General features: G+C 35.2%; 1 protein-coding gene and 1 pseudogene across 3 annotated transcripts in view; both read left to right on the forward strand.

Annotated features, from left to right (window-relative positions):
- The window catches only part of LRCH3 (leucine rich repeats and calponin homology domain containing 3), a 131,772-nt gene that overhangs the window by 90,720 nt on the left and 18,027 nt on the right, over positions 1-23,025 (forward strand). Inside the window, exons 13-19 of one of the 3 annotated variants that reach the window (XM_044670022.1) lie at positions 1,437-1,484; positions 3,214-3,267; positions 15,851-15,922; positions 19,182-19,230; positions 19,744-19,851; positions 20,550-20,668; positions 21,530-21,667. In XM_044670022.1, the coding sequence (XP_044525957.1) occupies positions 1,437-1,484; positions 3,214-3,267; positions 15,851-15,922; positions 19,182-19,230; positions 19,744-19,851; positions 20,550-20,668; positions 21,530-21,667 (588 nt within the window). The remainder of the gene's footprint in view (positions 1-1,436; positions 1,485-3,213; positions 3,268-15,850; positions 15,923-19,181; positions 19,231-19,743; positions 19,852-20,549; positions 20,669-21,529; positions 21,668-23,025) is intronic. The other 2 variants (XM_044670024.1, XM_044670023.1) reach the window with 2 other exon arrangements.
- LOC123242344 lies at positions 7,850-9,112 on the forward strand (annotated as a pseudogene).

The raw sequence follows: 23,025 nt of genomic DNA on the forward strand, positions 1-23,025 counted from the left end.
CCAGTATTCAGAATTTTACCCAGAAAATGTATTCTGAAGTACAGAAATATGTTTCTGATACTCTTTTTGTAGATTGTCTTATGTTGGCATTTCATTGAATTAATTTATTTTATTTTTATTTTTCCCCTAATTAAATGTAATTAGGCTGAAAATATTGATTAATAGTGATTTGTGGTTCTATGAAAAAGGAATTTTAAAATCAAGCATCACTTTGATTTTTATTTTTCTTCACAGTAATTTGTTTGTTTTTTGCATTTATTACTTTTTTTTAGCATTTTTTAGTTCTAAATTTAGTTCCATTTTTGAATTCCAAATTCTCTCCCTACATTTAGCCCCCTCCCTTATTTCTCTGTCTTCTCCTTTCCCTTTCTCTTTCCCTTCCCCTCTCTCCTCCTTTTCCTTCCTTTATTCTCTCCCTCCCCTTCACTTCCCTCACTATATTCTCTACTAAACCTAAAATATAAACAACTTTTCTCTCAGTACAATTCTGACCATCTACATGGGTATGAGAATGAATATTTTAAAATATTTTTATACTTGATAGCTAATTATGCCTTTTAGATTTCAACCAAGTTGTACATTAAAGACATTTCAAGTGCTTATTTACTCATTCACTCAGAAACTATGATATCATAAAACTGTATAGAAATTAATAACATGTACTTAATATCACCTTTCTATGTTATGTATATATAGCACCTAAATCCTTTATATACTAGTCAGCTTGGTGTTCCAGTGAATAAAGCTTCAAATACTTAGCCTCTATTTGACTCAGTTTCTCAACTATAAAATGGAGGATAATAATAGCCACTAGCTCTCTATCTGCTGTGCCATGTGCCTAGCATCTTATGTATAATATTGATTTAATATGTGTTTTGGAGTGAAAGAATGAATGATTGAGTGGGAAGAGAAGAAGGAACCAGCAGTAAATGTAAAGTGTTGTCCCTAATGCAGTTGGAAATACAAGGCAAGATTATAAAGCATGGGTGCTGGAGTTGCATTTGTAGAGACAACAATGAGAACATAATTGTTCTGAAGGAACCAATGTGGCAAGAGAAGAACATAACTATGACTGTGGTTATGAATCTTTATTCACCTACTTTTAATTTCATATGTCTAAATATAATAGTACTTACATGTGAGTTTGTTGGATTTCCCCCTTTTCAATTACAAGACTCTAAGGACAAGGGCTTCACATATATTTATGTTGTAATGCTTGAACCCTGCTGGCATAGTGCCTTATGCATAGTAGGTACTTAATAAAATTAATGTGTATTTTTAAAAAACAATCCCATGGTTTCATTGGTATAGAAAAATCCCCATTAGTAAACTTCCCCTAACAATGCATATACTCCATAATAAATATTTTATAATGATAATCAAAATTTTACTTTTGTCATTTATTTAGTCCTAACAAGTTCTGTCTATATTTATAGCAAAAAGCATCGCAGAGTCCACAGAAACAAAACCTTCCCGATAGTGAGGTAAGAGAGTAAGATTGTATCTTGACTTTATCTTTAAAATTTTATATCTTTCAAAGCATGGAATCTAGTGTTATTAACTTTTCTCATATCAAAATATTGTCGTTTTTCTTTTATCTTAGAATTTCACTTGTTTTGCCTCTGCTTCTGTGTGATTTTTTTTTAGTATGTACTTTCTGTTACTGATTATACCCCATTTATAAATTAGTGTTTCAATATTGAATAGACTATTTACTTTATAGGTTCATGTGTACAATTCCCTGACCTTGTAAAGAAATTACACAATTATTTTTATCTAATTTTCCTTCTAAGATGATTAAAACTTGCATTTGTTTTATAAGTAACTTATTCCCTCTATATTGCTATCTTATCATTCCCACTATGTGATTCTCACTTTTTCAAAAATTTGTGTGAGTATATGTCAGGTAACAAAAACAAGTTCCAGTTTGTACTTTACTTTTTTAAAGTTATTTATTTAGATAACAAGTGGGTTACACACTTAATGCTTGAATATTTGTAACTAAGTTAGCTTAAATGCAGAATATATAAAAAATTATACTTGGACTGAGATTTGCTTGGAAATTTGTTTTTCAGTCAAATAATTATCCATTTATACCTAGTGTTGTGTGTAGAGAAGCATCTTTGGAATCTGGATTTTAAGCCCTTTTTTTAAGCACACTCTAGATGTCTGTCAAAGGACACTGTTGGCAACCCAGGGAATTCTCTAAAGTTATGAATAATTACTGGTCTACATTGATGAAAAAAAGTTCCATAGAGTAATGAATTAGAGGGCCAGACCAAAAAAAATGTTGTTTTAATTGGGTACATGAACATTATTTCACTTGGTTCTTTAAATTCAGGCCTTTGGGTTGGCAGAGTGTCTTAAAGAGAACACAGAGTTATCACTAGTAGAATTTTTTTTTTAAACCCTTGTACTTCGGTGTATTGTCTCATAGGTGGAAGATTGGTAAGGGTGGGCAATGGGGGTCAAGTGACTTGCCCAGGGTCACACAGCTGGGAAGTGGCTGAGGCCGGGTTTGAACCTGGGACCTCCTGTCTCTAGGCCTGACTCTCACTCCACTGAGCTACCCAGCTGCCCCCTACTAGTAGAATTTTTGAAGTCCTTGTAATCCATATTCTTTCTTACTTTCCTTTTCCCAAAGATTTTCTTCTTTCTTGATAACATATTCATAAGTCATAAGTCATCTGGACAAATCAAAAGAAGAAAATGGCTGGAATTTTAATTTTCAAATGTATCTATCCTAAGGATTTGGCCACTTGACTCCTACAATCCTGAATTTCCTTTGAGAAACTTAAATAGTAGGCACCTAAACTTACCATGAGCAGGCTGAGATTTCTTCCTGGTTTTCTCTCTTATCAAATGGGCATGAAAATGTCATTAGAGTACTCTTTGCTCCTGCTTCCTCTTCTGCATAATGTGCACTGCCTTATTGCTGCTTGCTTCCAAGGGATTTTAGGTGGCATATACATTGTTTTTATATAGTAATATTCACCAAGTGAAGACAAAGTATTCATGACACACAGTAAGCTTTTAATAAATGTTTGTTGATTGATACGAATGGAATTCCAAGGCTGTATGAATGTGGCACTTTGCTAGCAATCTTCTCATTACTTCTTATATTAATGTCTTCTCCCAAAATGTTTATATTTGTATATTTTCTGCCCTTATTGTGTATTGTTGACATTACTTCATTTTTTCCCCCTTCCCTAGTGTCCCTTTCCATCCAGAAGGTCTCAGCACACTGATGATAGTGCCTTGTTAGTGGTAAGAACTCTGCACGAAATACAATTTTTACACTGCTGAGTTTAGAGAGCATAGATTGTCATGGAAGTACACTTCCCTCAGAAATATTCCATATAACATAAAACATGATGGCCTTCAAAGTAAAAAAAATGTTTTCTAAAGAGCTATAACTTTTCACTTCTATCATCATTTGGTTTAAACTGAATGTGCTACACATGGTAAAAAATAATCTTTTCATTCTCTCTAAAAGTTAACAATTTAAATTTGAAACTGAATAATTTCATTCTTGAATGTTGTTGGTTTGGACATTAATTCTTTAACCATTTGTTTTGACTAAATTACATTTTTGACATGTAGTTTATCATAAAATAAGATATCTGCCAACTCGTTCTTAAAAACCCAAGATATGCTGATAATAATTTTCTTGTTTTATATGTGGACTGGAAATCCAGTTTACCTCTTAATCATTAAGATTAATGTTTCCTTTTACTGCCAGTTTTATCATAAAAAAATTAGTTTAATCTTCATTAAAGGTCATGAAATCATCACTTCTCTATACCTTATGAATAGGAACCTATTACAAAATAACTGTCATGTTTTATGTTATCTTATTTTTTGCCCTACTTTTTAAATGTAGCACTTTAGAAATCTGGTGACTCATAGCAGTTCCCTATCCCCTTTTACTTTTCAAAGCAATGCTTGATTCATCTTTCTGACCCTGCATGAAGTGACTGCATGCTTAAGTTTGAAATTCTTGTTACATTTCTCTACCATTGTCAGAATTTCTGTGTGTTCTACAACCGTCGTCAAGATCAGTTTGAGAAAGAACTTGAAGATCTTGTAGACCTCTCTGAAATTTTACTAAAGTTTCCATGGGAGTTTTCATTTGATATTTCTGACACTAAAATTAATTGCCTTTTTCACTGAAATAATAGCAAATATATAATAGAAAACTAATAAATTACAAAAGTTGGGCTTTCAAGTTCGTTGGAGCCCATATCTATCATGTATTATCTTAAATAATGGAATTCAAAAAACTCTTCTTAATACAAGTTATTTTTAAGTTGTTGATAGTTTAGTTATGGATTAAAATAAATAACTTATCTAACTGAGGGTCTTTGAAAGGAAAATCCCAGGGTGGTGATTGGACAAAGTTAATGTTTAACCCAATTTCAATAATAGTAATAATAATAGCTGATATTTATGTAATGCTTTAAGATTTGCGAAGCACTTATTATTTCATTTAATCTGTACAGTAACCCTGCAAAGTAGACACTGCTGTTACTCCCTTTTTCAGATAAGGAAACTGAAACTAAAAAGTAACATACTGCTAATAAGAGTCTGAAGCAGAACTTGAACTTGAGGCTTCCTAGTTCCACATTACTGTGTTCTATTCACCATGCCATGTAGCTGCTCTCTCAGTATTATACAGTTTAAACCATATAACATATTTCTGTAATTCCTAATAATGTATTTTTCTTGCATTTAAAAAATCATCTGGAGTTCCTAAACAATTGTCTGCTTACTAAGCTAATCAGAAAATCTCTTAACCTCAGAATTATAGTGACCTCTGATAAAGACTCTGCTCCATCCCTTATTTTTATTTTATCGACTGTAGCCAAGATTCCGTGGAGTATACAGAGGGTGGCGTTAGTCCCCCTTTTCTTGTCTTCCCTCTCCCCATTCATCCAGTGACTTCTTGGTGCTCTTAGTATCCTGCCTTATAAAGTAGTGATCTGATAAACTACTTTGCATTATCAGTCATTGTGAATATCTTGTTGGATAAGAATGTGCCTATGAATAATATCAGAATGACACAGAATTCCTAAGAAATTTGTCATTTTACCCTTTAAGGCCCAAAGCATATGACCAGACATAGAGAAATGTTTATTTCAGTTAAATAATTTTTCAGTTTTTACATTGTGCTGAACTATCCAAACTGAATGGACAGGGTATGATACAAAGTAAATATAATATATGTTTTCTTCCCTCAACAAGTTTATAAAATTGCATGTACCAAAAGTCTTAATGAGTTTTAAGCTTTCAGAATTTGATGTTTAAAACTACACTAAGACAAAATTCACATATGTACCTAAGGAGACAAAACCATTATGTGTAAAACAACTATCTGCAAAATGTTGATATTGAGGGAAAATGAAACAGGAATTAAAAGATGGGAAAAATCACTGGGCTGAATTAGTAGGAAATTTTGTGGAGGAAAGTAGATTAGTCCTGAAGAATAATCATGATTTAGAGAGGTGGAGGAATGAGAGTAGTTCAGGAACAGGAAAAACAGAATTGAAAATAAGCAGTGGGCTGTGTATAGGTGATAGTAAGGAGATTTGCCTGACTGTAGTAGAAGGTACTTACTAGAGAGTAATGAGAAATAAGATTGAAGTATCCATTGTAATCAGATTGTGGCGGGCTTTGAAAGCCAAGTAAATATTTAGGCTTGATGGTAGTGGGCAGTAGAAAAGCTTTTTAAGTTTTTTAAATAAGAGAGTGATACCATGATAATATTGTTTTAATAAGATAATCATTAGTGGAATGCAGAATAAGTTAGAAAAGAGAACAGGGAAATCAGTTCAGTTGAGCATATATTAAGTACTTTGTAAAGCATCATAATAGGTGCTGGATATGCAAAAAATAAAAACAAAATGGTCACTTGCCCTAAAGAAGCTTACATTCTTCTGGTGGGGGAGGGTATAATATGTACAGGTAAGTAAGGTTTTATCAAGGGAAAGAAAACACTAAGAACTGATGGGAGGCAGGGAAAGTATCTCATAGAAGGTGGCATCTGACCAAACCTGGATCTTGAAGGAAGATAAGGATTCTGGGAGGCAAGAATGAAGAAAGAACTTAGTGGAGCTGCTGCTTTTGTGCATACCCAGAGCCAGGTTAGGTGTTGGATTGGTGAGTAGCTAATAGTTCAGATTAATTGCAATACAGTTGTGTTGCATTAATAATAACCCCAAGGTTGAGAATTAACTGGGTGAGAAAGATGAAAGAATAATGGAACAAGAGATTCCAGAATGAAAGACAGTGATCCCATATAACACTGTGGAAGAAGAAAAGTGAAGTCCAGTGCAGAAGAATTCAATTATGGAACAGCATGGGAATGTAATAATCTAGATATGTGAGGAAAAATTCCTGAAATAGGATGGTGATATAGGAATTAAAGGAGATGGGGTGGATGTGAGATATCTTCTGAAGAAAGAAAGGGATTCACAACATTAAATGCTAAGTATGAAGGAGGAAGATAAATCCAGGTGATGTTCCAGTTTGTGTGACTGGTAGGAATGAAATGTAGGCAGAAATGAAACAAATGGATGAGCTAAGCCAAGTGAGATAGAAAAAAGCTAATAATAATATCAAATAAAGCTTTTTTGATATTTTAATATTTGTACTTGTATTATCTCATTTGAGATTATGACTAATTACAAAGAAGGTAGAACTGTACAACTCTGATTTTACTTTTTTTTCTCTTTCAAATTGAATGTTATTTTAAATGGATAGGGGAAAAAATAGGTAAGGGTTAAGTGACAATAAAAAAAAAATCCTCTTGTTGCTTTTTGAGTTCAAAATTCCAGGGCAAGGAATGTGATTACTGAGCAGATGTCAGTGATTCGTAGATGGGGAGTAGGTGAAATTCCCTAAAATTGGAATAAAGCAAATGTCCTGATTTTCAAAAACGAAAAAGAGAACAGAGAGTGCAAATTCTGGACCATTAAATTTGACTTGCTTAATGTATACATATATGTTTATAAATAGCTTGATGGTGCAGTGGATGAAGCCCTGAGTTTGTAGTCAAGAAAGCCTGAATTTAAGTCTGGCCTCAGATACTTTCTAGTAGCAATGTAATCTTGAACAAATCACTTAGCCCTTCCTTGTTTCCCTGTCTGTAAAATAGGATAATATTATCTCCTAAAGTTGTCGAGAGAATACTTGCAAAACACTTAGCCTTGAACATATTATAAGCTTAATGAATGCTAACTATTTTCATCAAAATCATTATTATTTTGTACATATAAGTTGTTGTAGATTCCCCCACCTCAACTATTCTCTAATAAAATGTTCAAAAGTAAAATTGTTGAATATAAAATTAAAAGGATAGTTAGCCAACATCTAAAATACTAAAGGGGAATTCACAAAAAAACAATATGACATTAAAAACAGGTTATGACAAACTAACTTCATTTTCTTTTTTGACATGATTACTTAAATGCTACCAAAGGAATATTGTAGATTTGGTTTACCTAAATTTTAGCAAAACAGTGGCCAGAATATTTCATGCTCTTCATTTGGGAAATGCAGTGTAGATGACTGTACTGTTAGATGGATTTGGAACTATCTCTTCCTACCTACCTTCCCTTTCTTTTTCATATTACTCTTTTTCACGTGTTTTGTAGTCCCGTCATAAGTTTCCTGTGCACAGCCTTCCATCTCCTTTATTCATGAGTTTGCACAATTGGTTCCCCATGTCTAGGATGTTATCCTTCCTCTTCTCTACCTCATGGAATCCCTAGATTCTTTTAATGTACAGTTCAGCCCTCAGCCTCTGTTCTTTGAGTGTAGCAGAGGAAGCCTCAGCCAGAAACTCAACATGTCTGTTCTCAAGATGCAAGAAGTCTTCAACTTTTATAGAACCCCCACTAATATCACTATACTATATGCTATAAAAGTTCTCTTCTGAGCTGCGGTGCACAGTCTTCCTTTACTGGTATCTGTGAAGCCCTAGAGCTCTAAGATAATAATGATATGGCCTGCTACCTGGGGAAAAGTATCTCAGAAGCTGTTGAGTACCTAAATAAAACTATTGCCTTGACCCTGATTAGCAAGAAACTGATTACTGTGGAACAGAAGATTGACAGATTGATGTTAGTGATTGATGGCTGAGAAGAGATCTCAATTTGGTGCAAATGCCGAATTAGGAGTATCTGGCTGTAAGGCCAGAGCTGCTGATAAAGGTTTCGTTTTATGTTGCCACTTTGCTGACTTCGAAGGCAATGAAGTCACTTTGCTAGTTCTAGCTTTCATTGTGATCGGCCATAGTTCCCATGCTGGTAATAATCTGGCACTGCTGGAGTTCAGGATCCTCCTTGTTGGAACAGTAAACTTCAAGGAGGCTATGGTCATTGGAATTCAGGTCTACCACAACCTGAAGAATGTGATTAAGCAGAAATATGGACAGAATGCCACCATTTTAGGAGAAGAGGGTGGTCTTTCTCTAAACATCTTGGCAGACAAAGATACTAAAGTTCCCAAAGAATGTTCTTGGTAAGGCTAACAATACTGATGAGATCTTGTATCACATAAGTAAATGTTACTGCCTTGGAATTATAGCAGTCCGGGAAATATGATTTGGATTTCAAGTCTCCTGATAACCCCCAACAGATATGTCTCCCTTAACACTGCACTTAGAAACCTCTTTGAGACCTTTTTCAAAGACTATCCAGAGGTGTCTATTGAAGATCCTTTTGACCAGGATGATTGGGAACATTGGAAGAATTTTACCACTACTGCAGCCCTTCAGGTAGTAGGGGATGATCTCACAGTGACTAATCCCACCTGTGAATGAAAAAGCCTGAAACTGCCTCCTGCTCAAAGTGAACCAGATTGGCCTTGTGACTAAGGTGCTCCAGGTATACAGGCTGGCCCAGTCTAATGGGTGAGGAATAATTGTTTCTCATTGTTCTAGGGAGAACAAGATACTTTCATTATAGACCTGGTTGGGGGAACAGGTCTCTGGTGTCCCTACCCATCTGAGTGTCTAGCCAAATATAATCAGATTCTAAGAAATGAGGAAGAGCTGGATAGCAAGGCTAAATTTGTTGGAATGGGCTTCAGAAACCCTTAGGCCAAGTAAGTTCAGTGGCCAGGAAGGCCCTAGAGCCAACAAGTACTAGTCCCCTGAGTAGAAGTCTGCTCCTGTCCTAAGAATGGGCAGCTCTAAGTTCCAGACCAGTTGGAGGGGGGTGCAAGGGGGCCTTCTTACCTCCCTTCTTACCTTCACCTCTCTGTAATGTTTTCACTGCTTTGATAGGGCTAACTCATGAGAGACTGTACCTGATCACTTGGCCACTCTATTAGAAGATCTCACTTTTGTGATCTTGTGACTAGACTAGAACGACCTATTATCACCTCCAGCACTTGTTGATATACAAGTCATATACTTGTGATGTGGTCCCTGACAAGCCCACAGCCAGATCCTTAGTAGTTTTTACATGCAGAATAGTATTCAGGAACCCAACAGAAAAAAAAAAGTACAGTACTGATGCTACCTCCTACATGAGACCTTTCCTGATGCCCTTCAATTATCATTACTCTCTCTCTTAAAATTATCTTGCATATATATTTTATATTTACTTGTTGTAGACTTCCCTACCCCCAACCAAACTATATGCCTTCTAACATGGCAACTATGTATTTGGATGAATGTGAAAGTCTCCATGAACTTGGATGGGGGTGGGGGTGGGGGGAATCATGTCTTTATTTTCACTAACCTCCAACTGAAATTTAGCATATCAAACAAGATAACATTTGTAAAGTGATTTGCAAACTTTAAGGCATTATTTAAATACTAGCTATTTTTATTGGTATATTTAAAGGTAAGAAAAAATGTTAAGAGATTGGAAATTCTAGAGAAAGGTGAGATAACTATGTGACTAACATCTTGAGGATATAAGAAAGTTCCAAGTATAAGTCAAGGTTGGTTCTGAAAAGGAAATATCTTCTGAGACTTCTGGGAATGATGAGAGGAGAGCTATGAGCTCCTGATGTGTTGAAGTAGAGATGAGAATGCATGAAAGAACTTACATTTGGATTATCCTAGGCTTCTTCAGAGTCTGAGATTGACTTCTTCTCCTGATAAGGATGTTGTGAGAAGAGAGTTAGGTGTGGAAAGGCAAACTGACTAAACAGAGAAGGGCTGGATTAAATTAAAGGGAGAGAGAGAAATAACACTTCTTAGAGATAGAGGGATAGAGAGGTAATAAATTAAGGGTGACAGCATTATTGTCAATGTGGGGAACACTGTTCTGCTAGCAGTAATAATAATAATAATTCTCTGAGACTAATGAAAATAAAAGATATCAAGAACTGGAAAGATCTATATGAACTGATGTGGAGTAAAATCAGCAGAACCAGGAGAACATTATACACAGTAACTGAAACATTGTGGGATGATCAAATGTGATTGACTTTGTCACTAAAAGCAATGCAGTGATCCAGGACAGTTCTGAGGGACTTATGAGAAAGAATCATGGGAGTAAAAATCCAAAAGAAAACAGATGATTTGTCACTTGTTTATATGAATATATGATTTGGGGGTTTGGTTTTAAAAAATTACTCTATTACCAAAATGAATAACATGGAAATAGGATTTAAGTGAATATATATATATATAAATATATAAAAACAGTGAAATTGATTGTCAGCTCCTGGAGGGGGTGGGAGAAAACAAGAATCATATAGCCATGGGAAAAATTTTTTAAATCAAATTTTAAAAAAAGATATCTTCCCCCAGAAGCAGACCTGCTGATACTGAAATTAGTTCAGGCTTCAAGGCCAGGCCTTAATCAAACAATAGGTGTTTTGGGGAAGAGACAGGACTGAAATATTTATTTAGCATGTTCTAATGCCTCTTTCTCACAGGATATGCTGAATCTGGACCTGAACTTACTGTTTTCTAATCAGAAATGTAGACACTGAACCTTAGGAATGTTAAAAGTTTTATAGGCCTTCTTTTTTAAAGTAATGATGTGACTTAATGCTGGTCAAGTGATTGTTAAATCATTCTGGAAAGAGCTGCTGTTTTATATGAATTAAAATCTATTTCTTTTTTCCTCAATTATTCTGCTTTTTATATTCTCACCTTTTCCTATTACCTCTCTTAATTTTTTTAGGTTGATGAAAATGGAGCTGTTTTAGCTTGGAAAAGAAGAGATTTCGGTTGAGGTCATTTATAGTGGTTGTCTTAAAGTATCTGAAATTCTGTTGAGTAAAAGTCAACAAAGAATGACTGAACATCTTCCAAGTGAATTCTTTTCAGGGATATAGAGAAGATTACTGCTAGAGGGAGGAGTTGAACTAAATTTCCTTACATCTAAAGTCTTTGCATGATCATCTCTCATTCTTAAAGCAGAGGCTGAAGTCAGGCTATCAGTGTTGTATGAAAGGAGATTCAAACTTCTTGGGAAATTAGACTTGACCAATAAGTGGCCTTCAAACTTAAAATCAAGAAAACACCAGGTTTTTGGCCCAAGCATAAAGGCTAAAGGATATCTCAAACATCAAGTTAAAGTATTTGGGTTTTATTTTATAGGCAGGAGAATTCTATGAAGGTTTTTGAGCAGAGTAATAATAGAAAGACAGCATGAGATAATAGGCTTCGAAGTCTTGGATTCAAATATGACACATTCTGTTTGACTGTGGGCAAATTGCTGCTTAGTGCCCTGGGCAACTCTCTAAAGCTGTGTTTTAGAATTGGTACTGACTCTCATTGGTAGAAGGAAATTCCCTATCATATTGTACCAATGAAATGTAAGTCCTGTATTTTTCTTTTTTTAGCATAATAAGAAGTTTCTTTATATAGTGGCTAGAATGTTAATGCTAGTGTTAGGTAGACTTGAATTCAAGCTCTACCTACTCCACACACTGGCTGTATGACTTTGGCTTGATAATTATCACTTTTCAGTGCCCCAGATTCTTCTTTAAAACCAAACAATTACAAAACAACTGTTGATCTGCCTTGTTAGAAGACATTCCCTTACGAGGTCTTTAGGCTGTACTAATAACAGGTAGCTAGATGGCATAGTGGATAGTATCTGGCCCAGAATTTAAAAAAATGAGTCCAATTCTGACCTCAAATACTTTCAAGTAACTTTGCCTTGGTTTCCTTATCTGTAAAATGAACTGCCAATGGAAATGGTAAACCACTCCCAAATGGGGTTACAAAGAATCAGAAACAACTGAGCAATATACCAATGAAACCACAAATCTATATCCCCAAATTAGAAAGCTTAGTAGATTTTTCTAAACAGTAAAATTCTATCTAGTGTCTCAGCAAAGAACCTCTGGCAGAAAAACAGTGTTTCTGATTCATGCTACAAATGAAGTTTTGGTTTTCCCTAAACATTTAACACTAACATCTATCATTTATTTAGTGCTATTATCTCATTTGCCCTAGAATAGTTATTTCTAAAATATATTATTATTTCAGTTTTTCAGTGATATTGGAAACCACATTTATAAATTCTAGAGCAGACCTTTAATCTGTAGAACATCATTCAGAAGCCTGACTTCATTTCTTCCTATTTACTTTTCCATTGTTCAAGGAATAGCAAACGGTTTGGTTTGACAGAAGAGTAGCTCTGGCATATAGCTATAGCATCCAACTCTTCGAAGATTTAGAAATTAAAACTTCTTTTTTTTTTTTTTTGAAACCTAGTCAATCTGAACTACTTACAATTCTGAACACAAATTATACTCTGGGTTCTGCCTATTATTTGGCTTTTTAATATACATTTGTTGTTTGTCTTTGAAGGCATTCATTCAACAAAAAAGTTTTTTACCTCTGCCTCTTTCCTCAGGACATTCCTTCTGCTTACAATATCCCCTATTCTCATCTGTAGCTGTTGCAATTTTATTTGTTCCTTAAGAATCTGCTCAAATGCTCATCTCTCCCTGATGCCTTCTCTGATCACTTCAACAAAAAAATGATTCCCCTTTCTCAATGATACTTATACACTATTTTTTATTGTGTATATTTGTATTATAGCTAAGAATGTAATGGAACTGTATTCATTATATGATACCTTACATATAAACACTCAAATATTGTGTCTGATTTTTTTTTAGTTTGTTTATTTATTTATTTGCTTGTTTAGTTTAGACTATTTTTCCATGGTTACATGATTCAGGTTCTTTCCTTCCCCTCCTCCCACCCACTCCTATAGCCAGTGAGCAATGCCACTGGATTTTATGTGTATTATTGATCAAGATCTATTTCTGTATTATTAATATTTGCACTAGGATGATCATTTAGAGTCTACATACCCAATAATGTCCCCATCGAACCATGTGTTCAAGCAGTTATTTTTCTTCTGTGTTTCTACTCTCACAGTTCTTTCTCTGGTTGTGGTTAACGTTCTTTCTCATAAGTCCCTCAGAATTGTCCTGGAGCATTGCATTGCTGCTAGTAGAGAAGTTAATTACATTCAATTGTGCCACAGTGTATCTGTCTCTGTGTATAATGTTCTCCTGGTTCTGCTCCTTTCACTCTGCATCAATTCCTGGAGGTCGTTCCAGTTCACATGGAATTCCTCCAGTTCATTATTCCTTTCAGCACAATAGTATTCCATCACCAACAGATACCACAATTTGTTCAGCCATTCCCCAATCAAAGGGCATCCCCTCATTTTCCAATTTTTTGCCACCACAAAGTGCAAGGCTATAAATATTTTTGTACAAGTCTTTTTCCTTATTATCTCTTTGGGGTATAAAGCCAGCAGTAGTATGGCTTGATCAAAGGGCAAGCAATTTTTTAAAGCCCTTTGGGCATAGTTCCAGATTGCCTTCCAGAATGGTTGGACCAATTCACAACTCCACCAGCAATGCATTAGTATCCTAATTTTGCCGCATCCCCTCCAACATTTATTACTTTCCTTTGCTTTCATGTTAGCCAATCTGCTAGGTGTGAGGTAGTACCTCAGAGTTGTTTTGATTTGCATTTCTCTAATTATAAGAGAATTAGAACACTTTTCCATGTGCTTATTGATAGTTTTGATTTCTTTATCTGAAAATTGCCTATTCATGTCCCTTGCCCATTTATATCATTTGGGCTTGATTTTTTGTATAATTGATTTAGTGCCTTATAAATTTGAGTAATTAGACTTTTGTCAGAGATTTTTGTTATAAAGATTTTTTCCCAATTTGTTGGTTCCCTTCTAATTTTGGTTGTATTAGTTTTGTTTGTACAAAAACTTTTTAATTTAATGTAGTCAAAATTATTCATTTTACATTTTGCTATAGTCTCTATCTCTTGCTTGGTCTTAAAATCTTTCCTTTCCAATAGATTTGCGTGTCAATGATTCTTAAAAACAAATTTATATTTGATTCTCAAATGGCTTTTTGAACTTAGAGCTAGGAATATACTCAGCATCTAATTTGGGACCAGTGTCAAAGACTATTATTTCCAGTTGAATGTATAGACTACCTTTGCATTCTGGTGATAGCTTGCACCTGCAGAAGGAGGCTCTTTAGCAGTCTTATTCGTAAAAAAATGACAGATTATAAACGAATGATTCCACCATCACATTTAATGTCATAATCTTTCAGCTTCCCTTTCTCTTCAAGCCATCAGGTCCCCAGGAAACTGTTACTTTGCAATATCATGCCAACATCTTAATGTAGTAAATTGAACTCCATTCAATTTCCCTTCCACTTCCTTTTTTCTATCCCTGACCTTAGCTTTTTGCCTTTGTGTTTAAGATTGCCAATAACACCAATATAAATAAAAGGAGGTCTGGGATGCTCAGACAGGTGAAGTACATAGTGTTGTGGTGGTTTTAGCATTCTCATTTCCTGTTTCCCCTAGCCTCACCCTCCTTAATTTTGTTTTGCATTTATTTCCTAAATTAACAAAGATTGAGAACAAGCAAATGTTTTGTGAAGGAAACAAATTATTTTGTCAGTGTGGTGAGGCCTTTTCATTAAAAATGTAGTTATTTTATTGTTCACCTACATGAAGCAATAGTCTCACTTTTTTTCTTTGCAGGTATAAAAGGACACAAGTATATTTAGAGTTCCCATTTAGATTACAAGTACATTTAGACTACTCTAGGCATATACCTGAGAGTGGCTATCTGAAATGTATAATTCTAGTTTTAGGTATTGTTCATTGAAATTCATCTGACTTGGTCATTGTAATTTTTATCATTAGATTAATATCTACTATAATCTCTTTGTAAAAATCCTGTTTCCAATTTCATTCTCATTTTTAAAATGTTTTTCATATACCTTATGTATGCCTTAAATTTGAATATGTGTTCATTCCAATCATTCAATATCTGTAACTATAACTATCCATTAAAAATATTCAACTAATAATAATATACATTACCTAATTGTTTTTAGAATCATTCCTTTGCTGTCTTCTCACATAGGATCATATTTATTAGATTCAATTATGCTTACTCTAAACTGGATTTTTATGTGCCACTATACTATTTTGCAAAAATTAGTTTTTAGATTAAATCTTTTTTGTTCATGTGATTTTTGGTATAGCATATCACTGAATAAATTTCATAGCTATTATGTTCTCTTCTTTGTTTTGTTCATATGATAAAATGTTTTTCATGAAATTCATTTCAGGTTTATTTAATACTGAAGTGTTGTAAAATTAGGAAGATGTATTATGTACTGTGAAAATTTCTCTTTTATGTTGAGTTTGCTTTGGTGTGTTGACAAATATTCTCTTTCTGACCTGTCAACATCTAAATAAGACAAAAGAATATACAAATGACCTATTCTTTTCTAATCTTGCTTATTTTACTAACATAAATGCTGCCTTCTTTTTCTCTTTCTTTTCCTTTTTGGAATTCAGTCGATGTCAGGGTTGACTCAAGTGGGCTGTGCTACTACCCTGCCTCATTCTTCTGCCTTCAGACCTCTCAAGGTATCTCTTGTTACTATGATTCACTAGAAAATAAGGTGGGGAAGTATCTTATTTTTTTACATCTGTCCTAAGTTTGCCATTGCATTAATCCAGTAACAATTTCCGATTGTTTAATTTCTTTATTTGTTTCTTTTAAAAAGTTTTTATTGCTATTTTCTATTTCTTACATCATCATAGTTATCCCAAATATCCCTCTCCTCCTTCTCTCAGAGAGCCATGCCAGATGACAGTATTTTTTTAGAGGGGGGGAAAAGTTCAATATAATTGATTGATACCTTGAAAAAGTCCAAAAATATGTTCAATGCGTAATCCTGTGAACCTGAAACATCCATGAAGGAGTAGGTTGGGAGAGTCTTCTTATCTCTCTTTATTTGAGTCCTATTTGATCTTTATGATTTTCTTGTGTTTACTTCCCTTTTTTTTTTTCGGTGGTAGCTGTTCTTTCCACTTACATTGTTATATTTAATTTCTTTTTTTTTCCCTATTTAATTTCTAATGAATGCTTTGCTGCATTCTTCAATGTCTCTTCATATTCCAAATATACTTGGTGGCTTAATTCTATTAGCATAGCATTTTTCAAATTGAATCTGATTATTTTTTCAACAGAATGTTTTGTCATTAGTAATTTTGTTTCTTTGGCAAAAATACATCAGATTAAAGCTAAAGCCATATTTTACATCTTAGATCACTTTACCACATTTCCCATAACCAAAGTTTTCCACATAAATACTAATCCTAAAAGACAGAAAGGGACTTAAGGGATTACCTCTTCTATCCTCTACCCTTAAGCAGAACTACTACTCATTACAGACAGATTATAATTTGTGGTATTCTACTTTTTTTTTTTTAAACCCTTACCTTCTGTCTTGGAGTCAATACTGTGTATTGGCTCCAAGGCAGAAGAGTGGTAAGGGTAGGCAATGGGGGTCAAGTGACTTGCCCAGGGTCATAGCTGGAAGTGTCGGAGGCCGGATTTGAACCTAGGACCTCCCGTCTCTAGGCCTGGCTCTCAATCCACTGAGCTACCCATTTGCCCCTATTCTGCTTTTTTAAAACCCTTACCCTCCATCTTAGACTCAATATTGTGTAGTTTTCAAAGGCAGAAGAGCAGTAAAGAACTAAGCAGTAAAGATTAAATACCTTGCCCAGAGTCACCCAGCTAGGAAGTGTTTGAAGCCAGAATTGAACCCAGGACCTCCAAGCTCTAGACCTGGCTCTCAATCTACTGGGCCACCTGTGGCTACCCCCTATGGTATTTTATTTTTGGAGACCTTTGGGGAAAACAATTCAAATTTTGGCCTCAGACACTAGCTGTGTGTCCCTGGCAAGTCACTTACCCCTATTTGCCTCAGATTCCTCTTCTTTAAAATGAACTGGAGAATTAAATAGCCAACCACTCTAGTACTTTGCTAAGAAAATCCCGTACGTGGTTATAAAGAACTAGACACAACTGAACAATGACTGAACAACAAAAGTGCTTTATAAATATTATCTTGTTTGATCTTCACAACCACCCAGGGAGAAAGATGTTATATAAATGTTGTTTTATAGCAGCCTGATAGGTACCCTAGGCTTTAAAAGAGATTTTACTGGGGGGCAGGGGCAGGGGGAGGGGGAGGCAGGGCAGGGAGCAGCTGGGAAGCCCCAACTGGGAACTAGTTCCACAGGGAATCTGAGGCTAGATTCTGAGGTCCCTTTGTGGTCACCAAAACTGTTACAAATAAAGTTAATATAGAAGGGTATATTTAAAAATATTAAGGGTTTATTGTAACCCATATTGATAATTAAGAAAACCACGTGCCTGCTAAGATCTAATTCAAATGGCCTGCCATACCTTACCTTTGGCTGCTTCCTAGGAAAGAGAGCATATCAATCAAGTTCTCTCTATTTAAGCTTCTCTTTACATTGGCTCACATCACCACGTAAGAAGGAAGCCCTTTGAATCATGGGAAATGTAGTTTGAAATGATCCAAGTGTCCACAGGAAGTTTAGACCAGAGACCTCAAAATAAGTTCAAGGGTCCCCAAATTTCCAATATCACAACTTTGAGTCTTCTTGACTTCAGGCCTAGCACTTTATCCATCTAGCTACCATTACAAAGCACTAAGCATTTAATTAATGCATTTTCTTCTTTTATTTTTCCTTCTTTTTTCCCCCTTCCATCCTTCCTTTACTCCTTCCCTTCCTCCCTTCCATTGGGGGTCAAGTGACTTGCCTAGGGTCATATGGTTAGGAAGTATCTGAAACCAGATTTGAACCCAGGACCTCCTATCTCTAAATCTGGCTCTCATCTACTGAGCCACCTAGCTACCCCTAATAAATGCTTTTACCTTCCTTCCCACTTTAATATTTGCAAAATACTTCACAGATATTTTATTTAATATTCAGAACAACTCTAGAAGATTGGTGCTATTATTAACCCCATTTTACAGATGAGGAAATGGAGAGAGATTTGGCTTTTAGCCATTTGGCTTTCCCAGGTTCACATAGCTAGTAAATGTCTGGGGCCAAATTTGAATTCAGGTCTACCTGAATTGCATTCCAACTACTGTGCCCCTGTTATTTTGGTATGCCCAGGTGCTCTTCCTTATCGGTTACAAGCTGCTTTCTCCCAAGAATTCAGTTGCTTTCACTTCATATTTGTCAGGCAGAATCATCAGTTCCAGAATAATGGTTCTTATCATTTCCTTTTACTCTCTAAAACCTGAACCTATCAACAAGGTAGGTTTTTAGTTCTTTAAGATGAAAGAATCTAAAACATCTTGCAATCTGAAACTCTCAAAAAGCTATACCCTGAGACACAGTATACCATTCCATCCAGATGCCCCTTTCCGTGTCTAAAATTCACAATATGTTTTTTTCTTCTCTTGAATAACCTTAGAGCAGTACTTCCATAACCCGCTTCCCCATCATCCAACCCCTAGGTCCTTGATAGATATTCCAGAAGAGCTCTGCTGTAAAATGGAATTTGGTAGAATGCCTTTCCCTGTGTACTTCTTATAAAGTATTTAACCATATATAAGACTGGGTTTTTAGATAAATAGGAAAAGGCTCACGAGGTGAGGTTTTCATATTTCTATAAAACACATTGTCCACAAACCAAAAGACCTTGGCCCCTAAAAAAAATTACAATTCACAGTATCTCATTCTTATTCCCTAGTGAAAGGTCATATTTTTCCTTTACTTTGCCAAAGGAACCATGGGTATGAGTGATTTCTTCCTATTGAATAACTATTGACATTTGTCTATTTATTCGCAGAATGATGACAGACCTGCCATCTCACCAGGTTCACCTACAACCCAAACAGGTAAAAAGCACAAAACCTCAGCTAATCAACCTCAGGTTAAATTATTTTTTCATGCAATGAGAATTTTTTGGTAATTGTTTTTCTATGGGCAATTACTTCCATACTGTAGTTTCTTTATCTGAAGTGGACATTATAAAGGGAAAAAAAATGGGCATCATTATGGGCCTTTGGACAGATTACTCACCTAATTATTGCTATCAGCTTCTGAACAAAAGTAAGCAGGCTAAAAGATTTAAATAAATTCTTGCCCTATCTATCCAAATGACATTTTCAGAGAGAATTAGATATTTATGTAAGTAAAAATCTGCATGTAGACCCTCCTACATTTTCCATTTCCTTTGGTCATGCTTTTTGTGAGGTGCAAAACTAAATTATCATGCTGTTGCTTTGTTTTAATTTGATGCTTTTTTGATTGCTACTTCATTCAACATTTTTTTTTTTGCTTTATAACTTCTGTTACATTTTAATTTATTTCATTCTCAATTTTCTTTTGCCTTTCCCATGCTGGCTCAGTACAACTTTCCCCTCCATATTCTACTGCTGCTTCTAACTTTAGAAACCAGCCCCAGCGACCAGAGAGTTTCCTTTTCCGAGCAGCTGTTAGAGATGAAACAAGTAAAGGTATGTGGCAGTATCTTAAGAAGTAAGATTGTACTGCAGAGTGGAACTAACCTGTTTAATTATTTTAAATCCCTATAAGACCACCTCATTGTCTTGGCAAAAGTGTGAGACATATCTTTCTCAGTGATCTCACTGCCATAACACCCAGCAAGAAGAAAACAGAATACTGTTTGCACTAAAGGTTGTACTTTTTCCATCTTAACCATTTAGTAAAGCAAGGAATAGTGATTGTAGAAATAGCTATAACATAGAAGTAGAATAATTCTTTTGAGTTGTGCAGAATTGGCTTTCTGCCTTTTCTGAAGTCACTTTGGGATTGTTACATTTGTTCTTTGCTGATACAGTCTGGTTTCATCAATTTTTTTAAAAATGAAATAATTACAAAATGAATCTCCTTGAAGCCTGCCTTCTGTTACTTAATGTGACAATTTTCAGCCTGGACCCAGAAGAAATAACCAAGGAACAAAAACACTATCCCTCTCTATGTAATTAGCAGTGTTCAGATCTCAAAAAGAACATGGAGACTGACTGTTCTGATGAAGAAACATTAGTATGATTTTTTAAAAACTTTTGCCACAAAGTTATCCACATTTTGGAATTATCCTGCTTTTGTTCTCTATACAAGACAGATGTGTTCATATTTGTGCCAGACTTAACATTTACCTGACACAATCTTCTGTATTTATGGGGTTTTATAGGTCGTTCCTCACCCCTTCTTTCTTCTGCTGCTTCAACCACTGAATCTGCAGATCCCAGATCAAGACAAAATTCCAAACAGCGCGAGGAAGAGTTGGAGTTAATTGATCAGCTACGGAAGGTTTGTTCCCTTACCTTTGAATGATACTCTTTTAATAATATCACTGTAATCAAGAAACAAGGCAACATTCACTAATCCAGACAATTAAAGAGCCATTTACTAAGAACATTAAGCACTACATTCCAAATATGTCAACTGTCCTAATTGTAAAATAGAAAATAAATTCTTTCACTGACATCCTCCTCTGTCATGTCATTTCTTAGCCTCTGAATCATCACCAAGCGGAACAGATTTTTGAGACTTCATGATATAATGATGAGAGTTAAAGTCTGGAAAATTCAAAGTCCTTTTCCTTTCTATTTGGCTGAAGGAAGAAGAGAACATAATCTAAGATAACAGTATGAGTATAGAGTGTGGTGAGCAGCTTATTTTAGTTTAGGCTTGAAAGGGAATCAGATCTTCCACAGAAGATGAGTATGTTTAGGTTTAGAATGTACTTTAAAACCATCCGTTTGGCTACCTTACACTCCCTAGACAGTGATGACGAACCTTTTAGAAACCAAGTACCCAAACTGCGTGGAGAAGGAGATGGAGCAGCCCAGCCCTGCATCCCTCTGGCTTTCTAGTAGTGAACTCTGTTCTGGGGTAATGGCGGGCATGCCCCCCTCTGGTACACATGCTATATAGGTTTGCCAGCGCAGCTCTAAAAGATAGAGACTGTAACTTGAACCCCAGCAATTTGTTGTAGTACTTGGGGTAGAAATATAAACATTGTGCCTCTTTAGTAATTTTCTTTTTTTTTTAAATTTTGGATGCATTTCATATGCAAAATGTCTTTTGTGTTCCTTAAGTCATTTACCTGCCTTGTAAAGTTTCATATTGTAATATCATATAATATATGTAGGCTTTTCTTTTACCTAGAATATTGAGTTCCGGTTGAAAGTTTCTCTGCCTTGTGATCTTGGAGCAGCTCTTACTGATGGTGTTGTTCTTTGTCATTTGGCCAACCATGTACGTCCTCGATCTGTTCCCAGTATTCATGTTCCCTCACCTGCTGTGGTAAGTGTATAAGGATCAGAGACTATTTGGTTAACTAATAGGTTAACTTAGCTCTCTTTAATAGCCTAAATGATACTTCATATGCTAACATTTTTAGTGATATTTAAATTTTCATATCTTGTTCTCCTGTTGTTATAATAGTGACAAATCTTTTTTGCACCCTGTTTTACCAAGCACCTTTGTCCACAATAAATCCATGAGATAGGTAATATAAATATTATTTACATTTTATAGATGATAAAATTTAGGTTTAAAGAGATTAAATTATACACTCATGTTGACATTAGTAGGAATTACTGGAACTGAGTTTTAAACCCAAAACTCCTGAAACCAAGTATTTTTTCAACTATGCTACGCATTTAAGTAGATAGTTCTGTTTTCATTATACCTCTCCTGTGCATATAGACCTACGGATTCTATTTTTGTCATCCCAGCTTTTCCAAGTGCAATTCCTTGCCTCTACCATAAGATTTCTGGATTCTTCAGACCAGAAGAAAATATTTCAGACCCTTGGTTTGACTCCTTTGGCCAGTGTGGGATCAGGTATCCCATACATAGGATAGAGTATTGAAGACTATGGCAGGGGTCGGCAACCTTTTTGGCCGTGAGAGCCATAAACGCCACATTTTTTAAAATGTAATTTCGTGAGAGCCGTACAGTGCTCACAGTGCATGCTCCTGTAACAGCGCCTGAAAAAAAAATTGACTTTATGGCTCCTGCAGAAAGAGTCATATCTGGCCCTCAAAAGAGCCAGATATGGCTCGAGAGCCATACGTTGCCGACCCCTGGACTGTGGGCTAAGTCCTTAAGAGATTTGGATAGGCCCTTCCCTATTCAACAAGATCCAAAATAAGGTCAGCCAGGACTAAGTACCTAGTCCATTTAGTTGATTCCTAAGGAAGGAGGTAGCCCTTCTTTTTTTGTTGATCTTGGAAAATATTTCCAGTTATGCAGAAACAAAACAAAAGAAACCATAGCATAGCTACAAATCCAATGGGCCAAAAATCTTACTCTTTGTTCTGGAGTACCTAAGTAAAAGAATTGACGTGTTGGAGGAAGCCACTGTAGAAGGAAGAATTTATTCTTCATTTTGTAGCCTCAATTTCACTTAGTTAACAATAGTTAAGCTATTTTTCTTTAAAGAAATCCTACAACTGCCTTTTTTTTTTCCCAAAAAAAGAACACTTGCAAACTAGGTGCTAAGTATTTAGAGTTAAATTTAAACTTGAACCAAGGAGCACTACCATATGCAGTGTTTCCCATTAAAACATGTAAAATGAGCATAAGAAAAATTAAACAATTTGATAACTAGTCAGCTAATTGGACAGTATAGTAAATGAAAATATTTAACTTGTCAT

The sequence above is a fragment of the Gracilinanus agilis genome, chromosome 3, assembly GCF_016433145.1.
Source record: "Gracilinanus agilis isolate LMUSP501 chromosome 3, AgileGrace, whole genome shotgun sequence".
NCBI lineage: Eukaryota > Metazoa > Chordata > Mammalia > Didelphimorphia > Didelphidae > Gracilinanus > Gracilinanus agilis.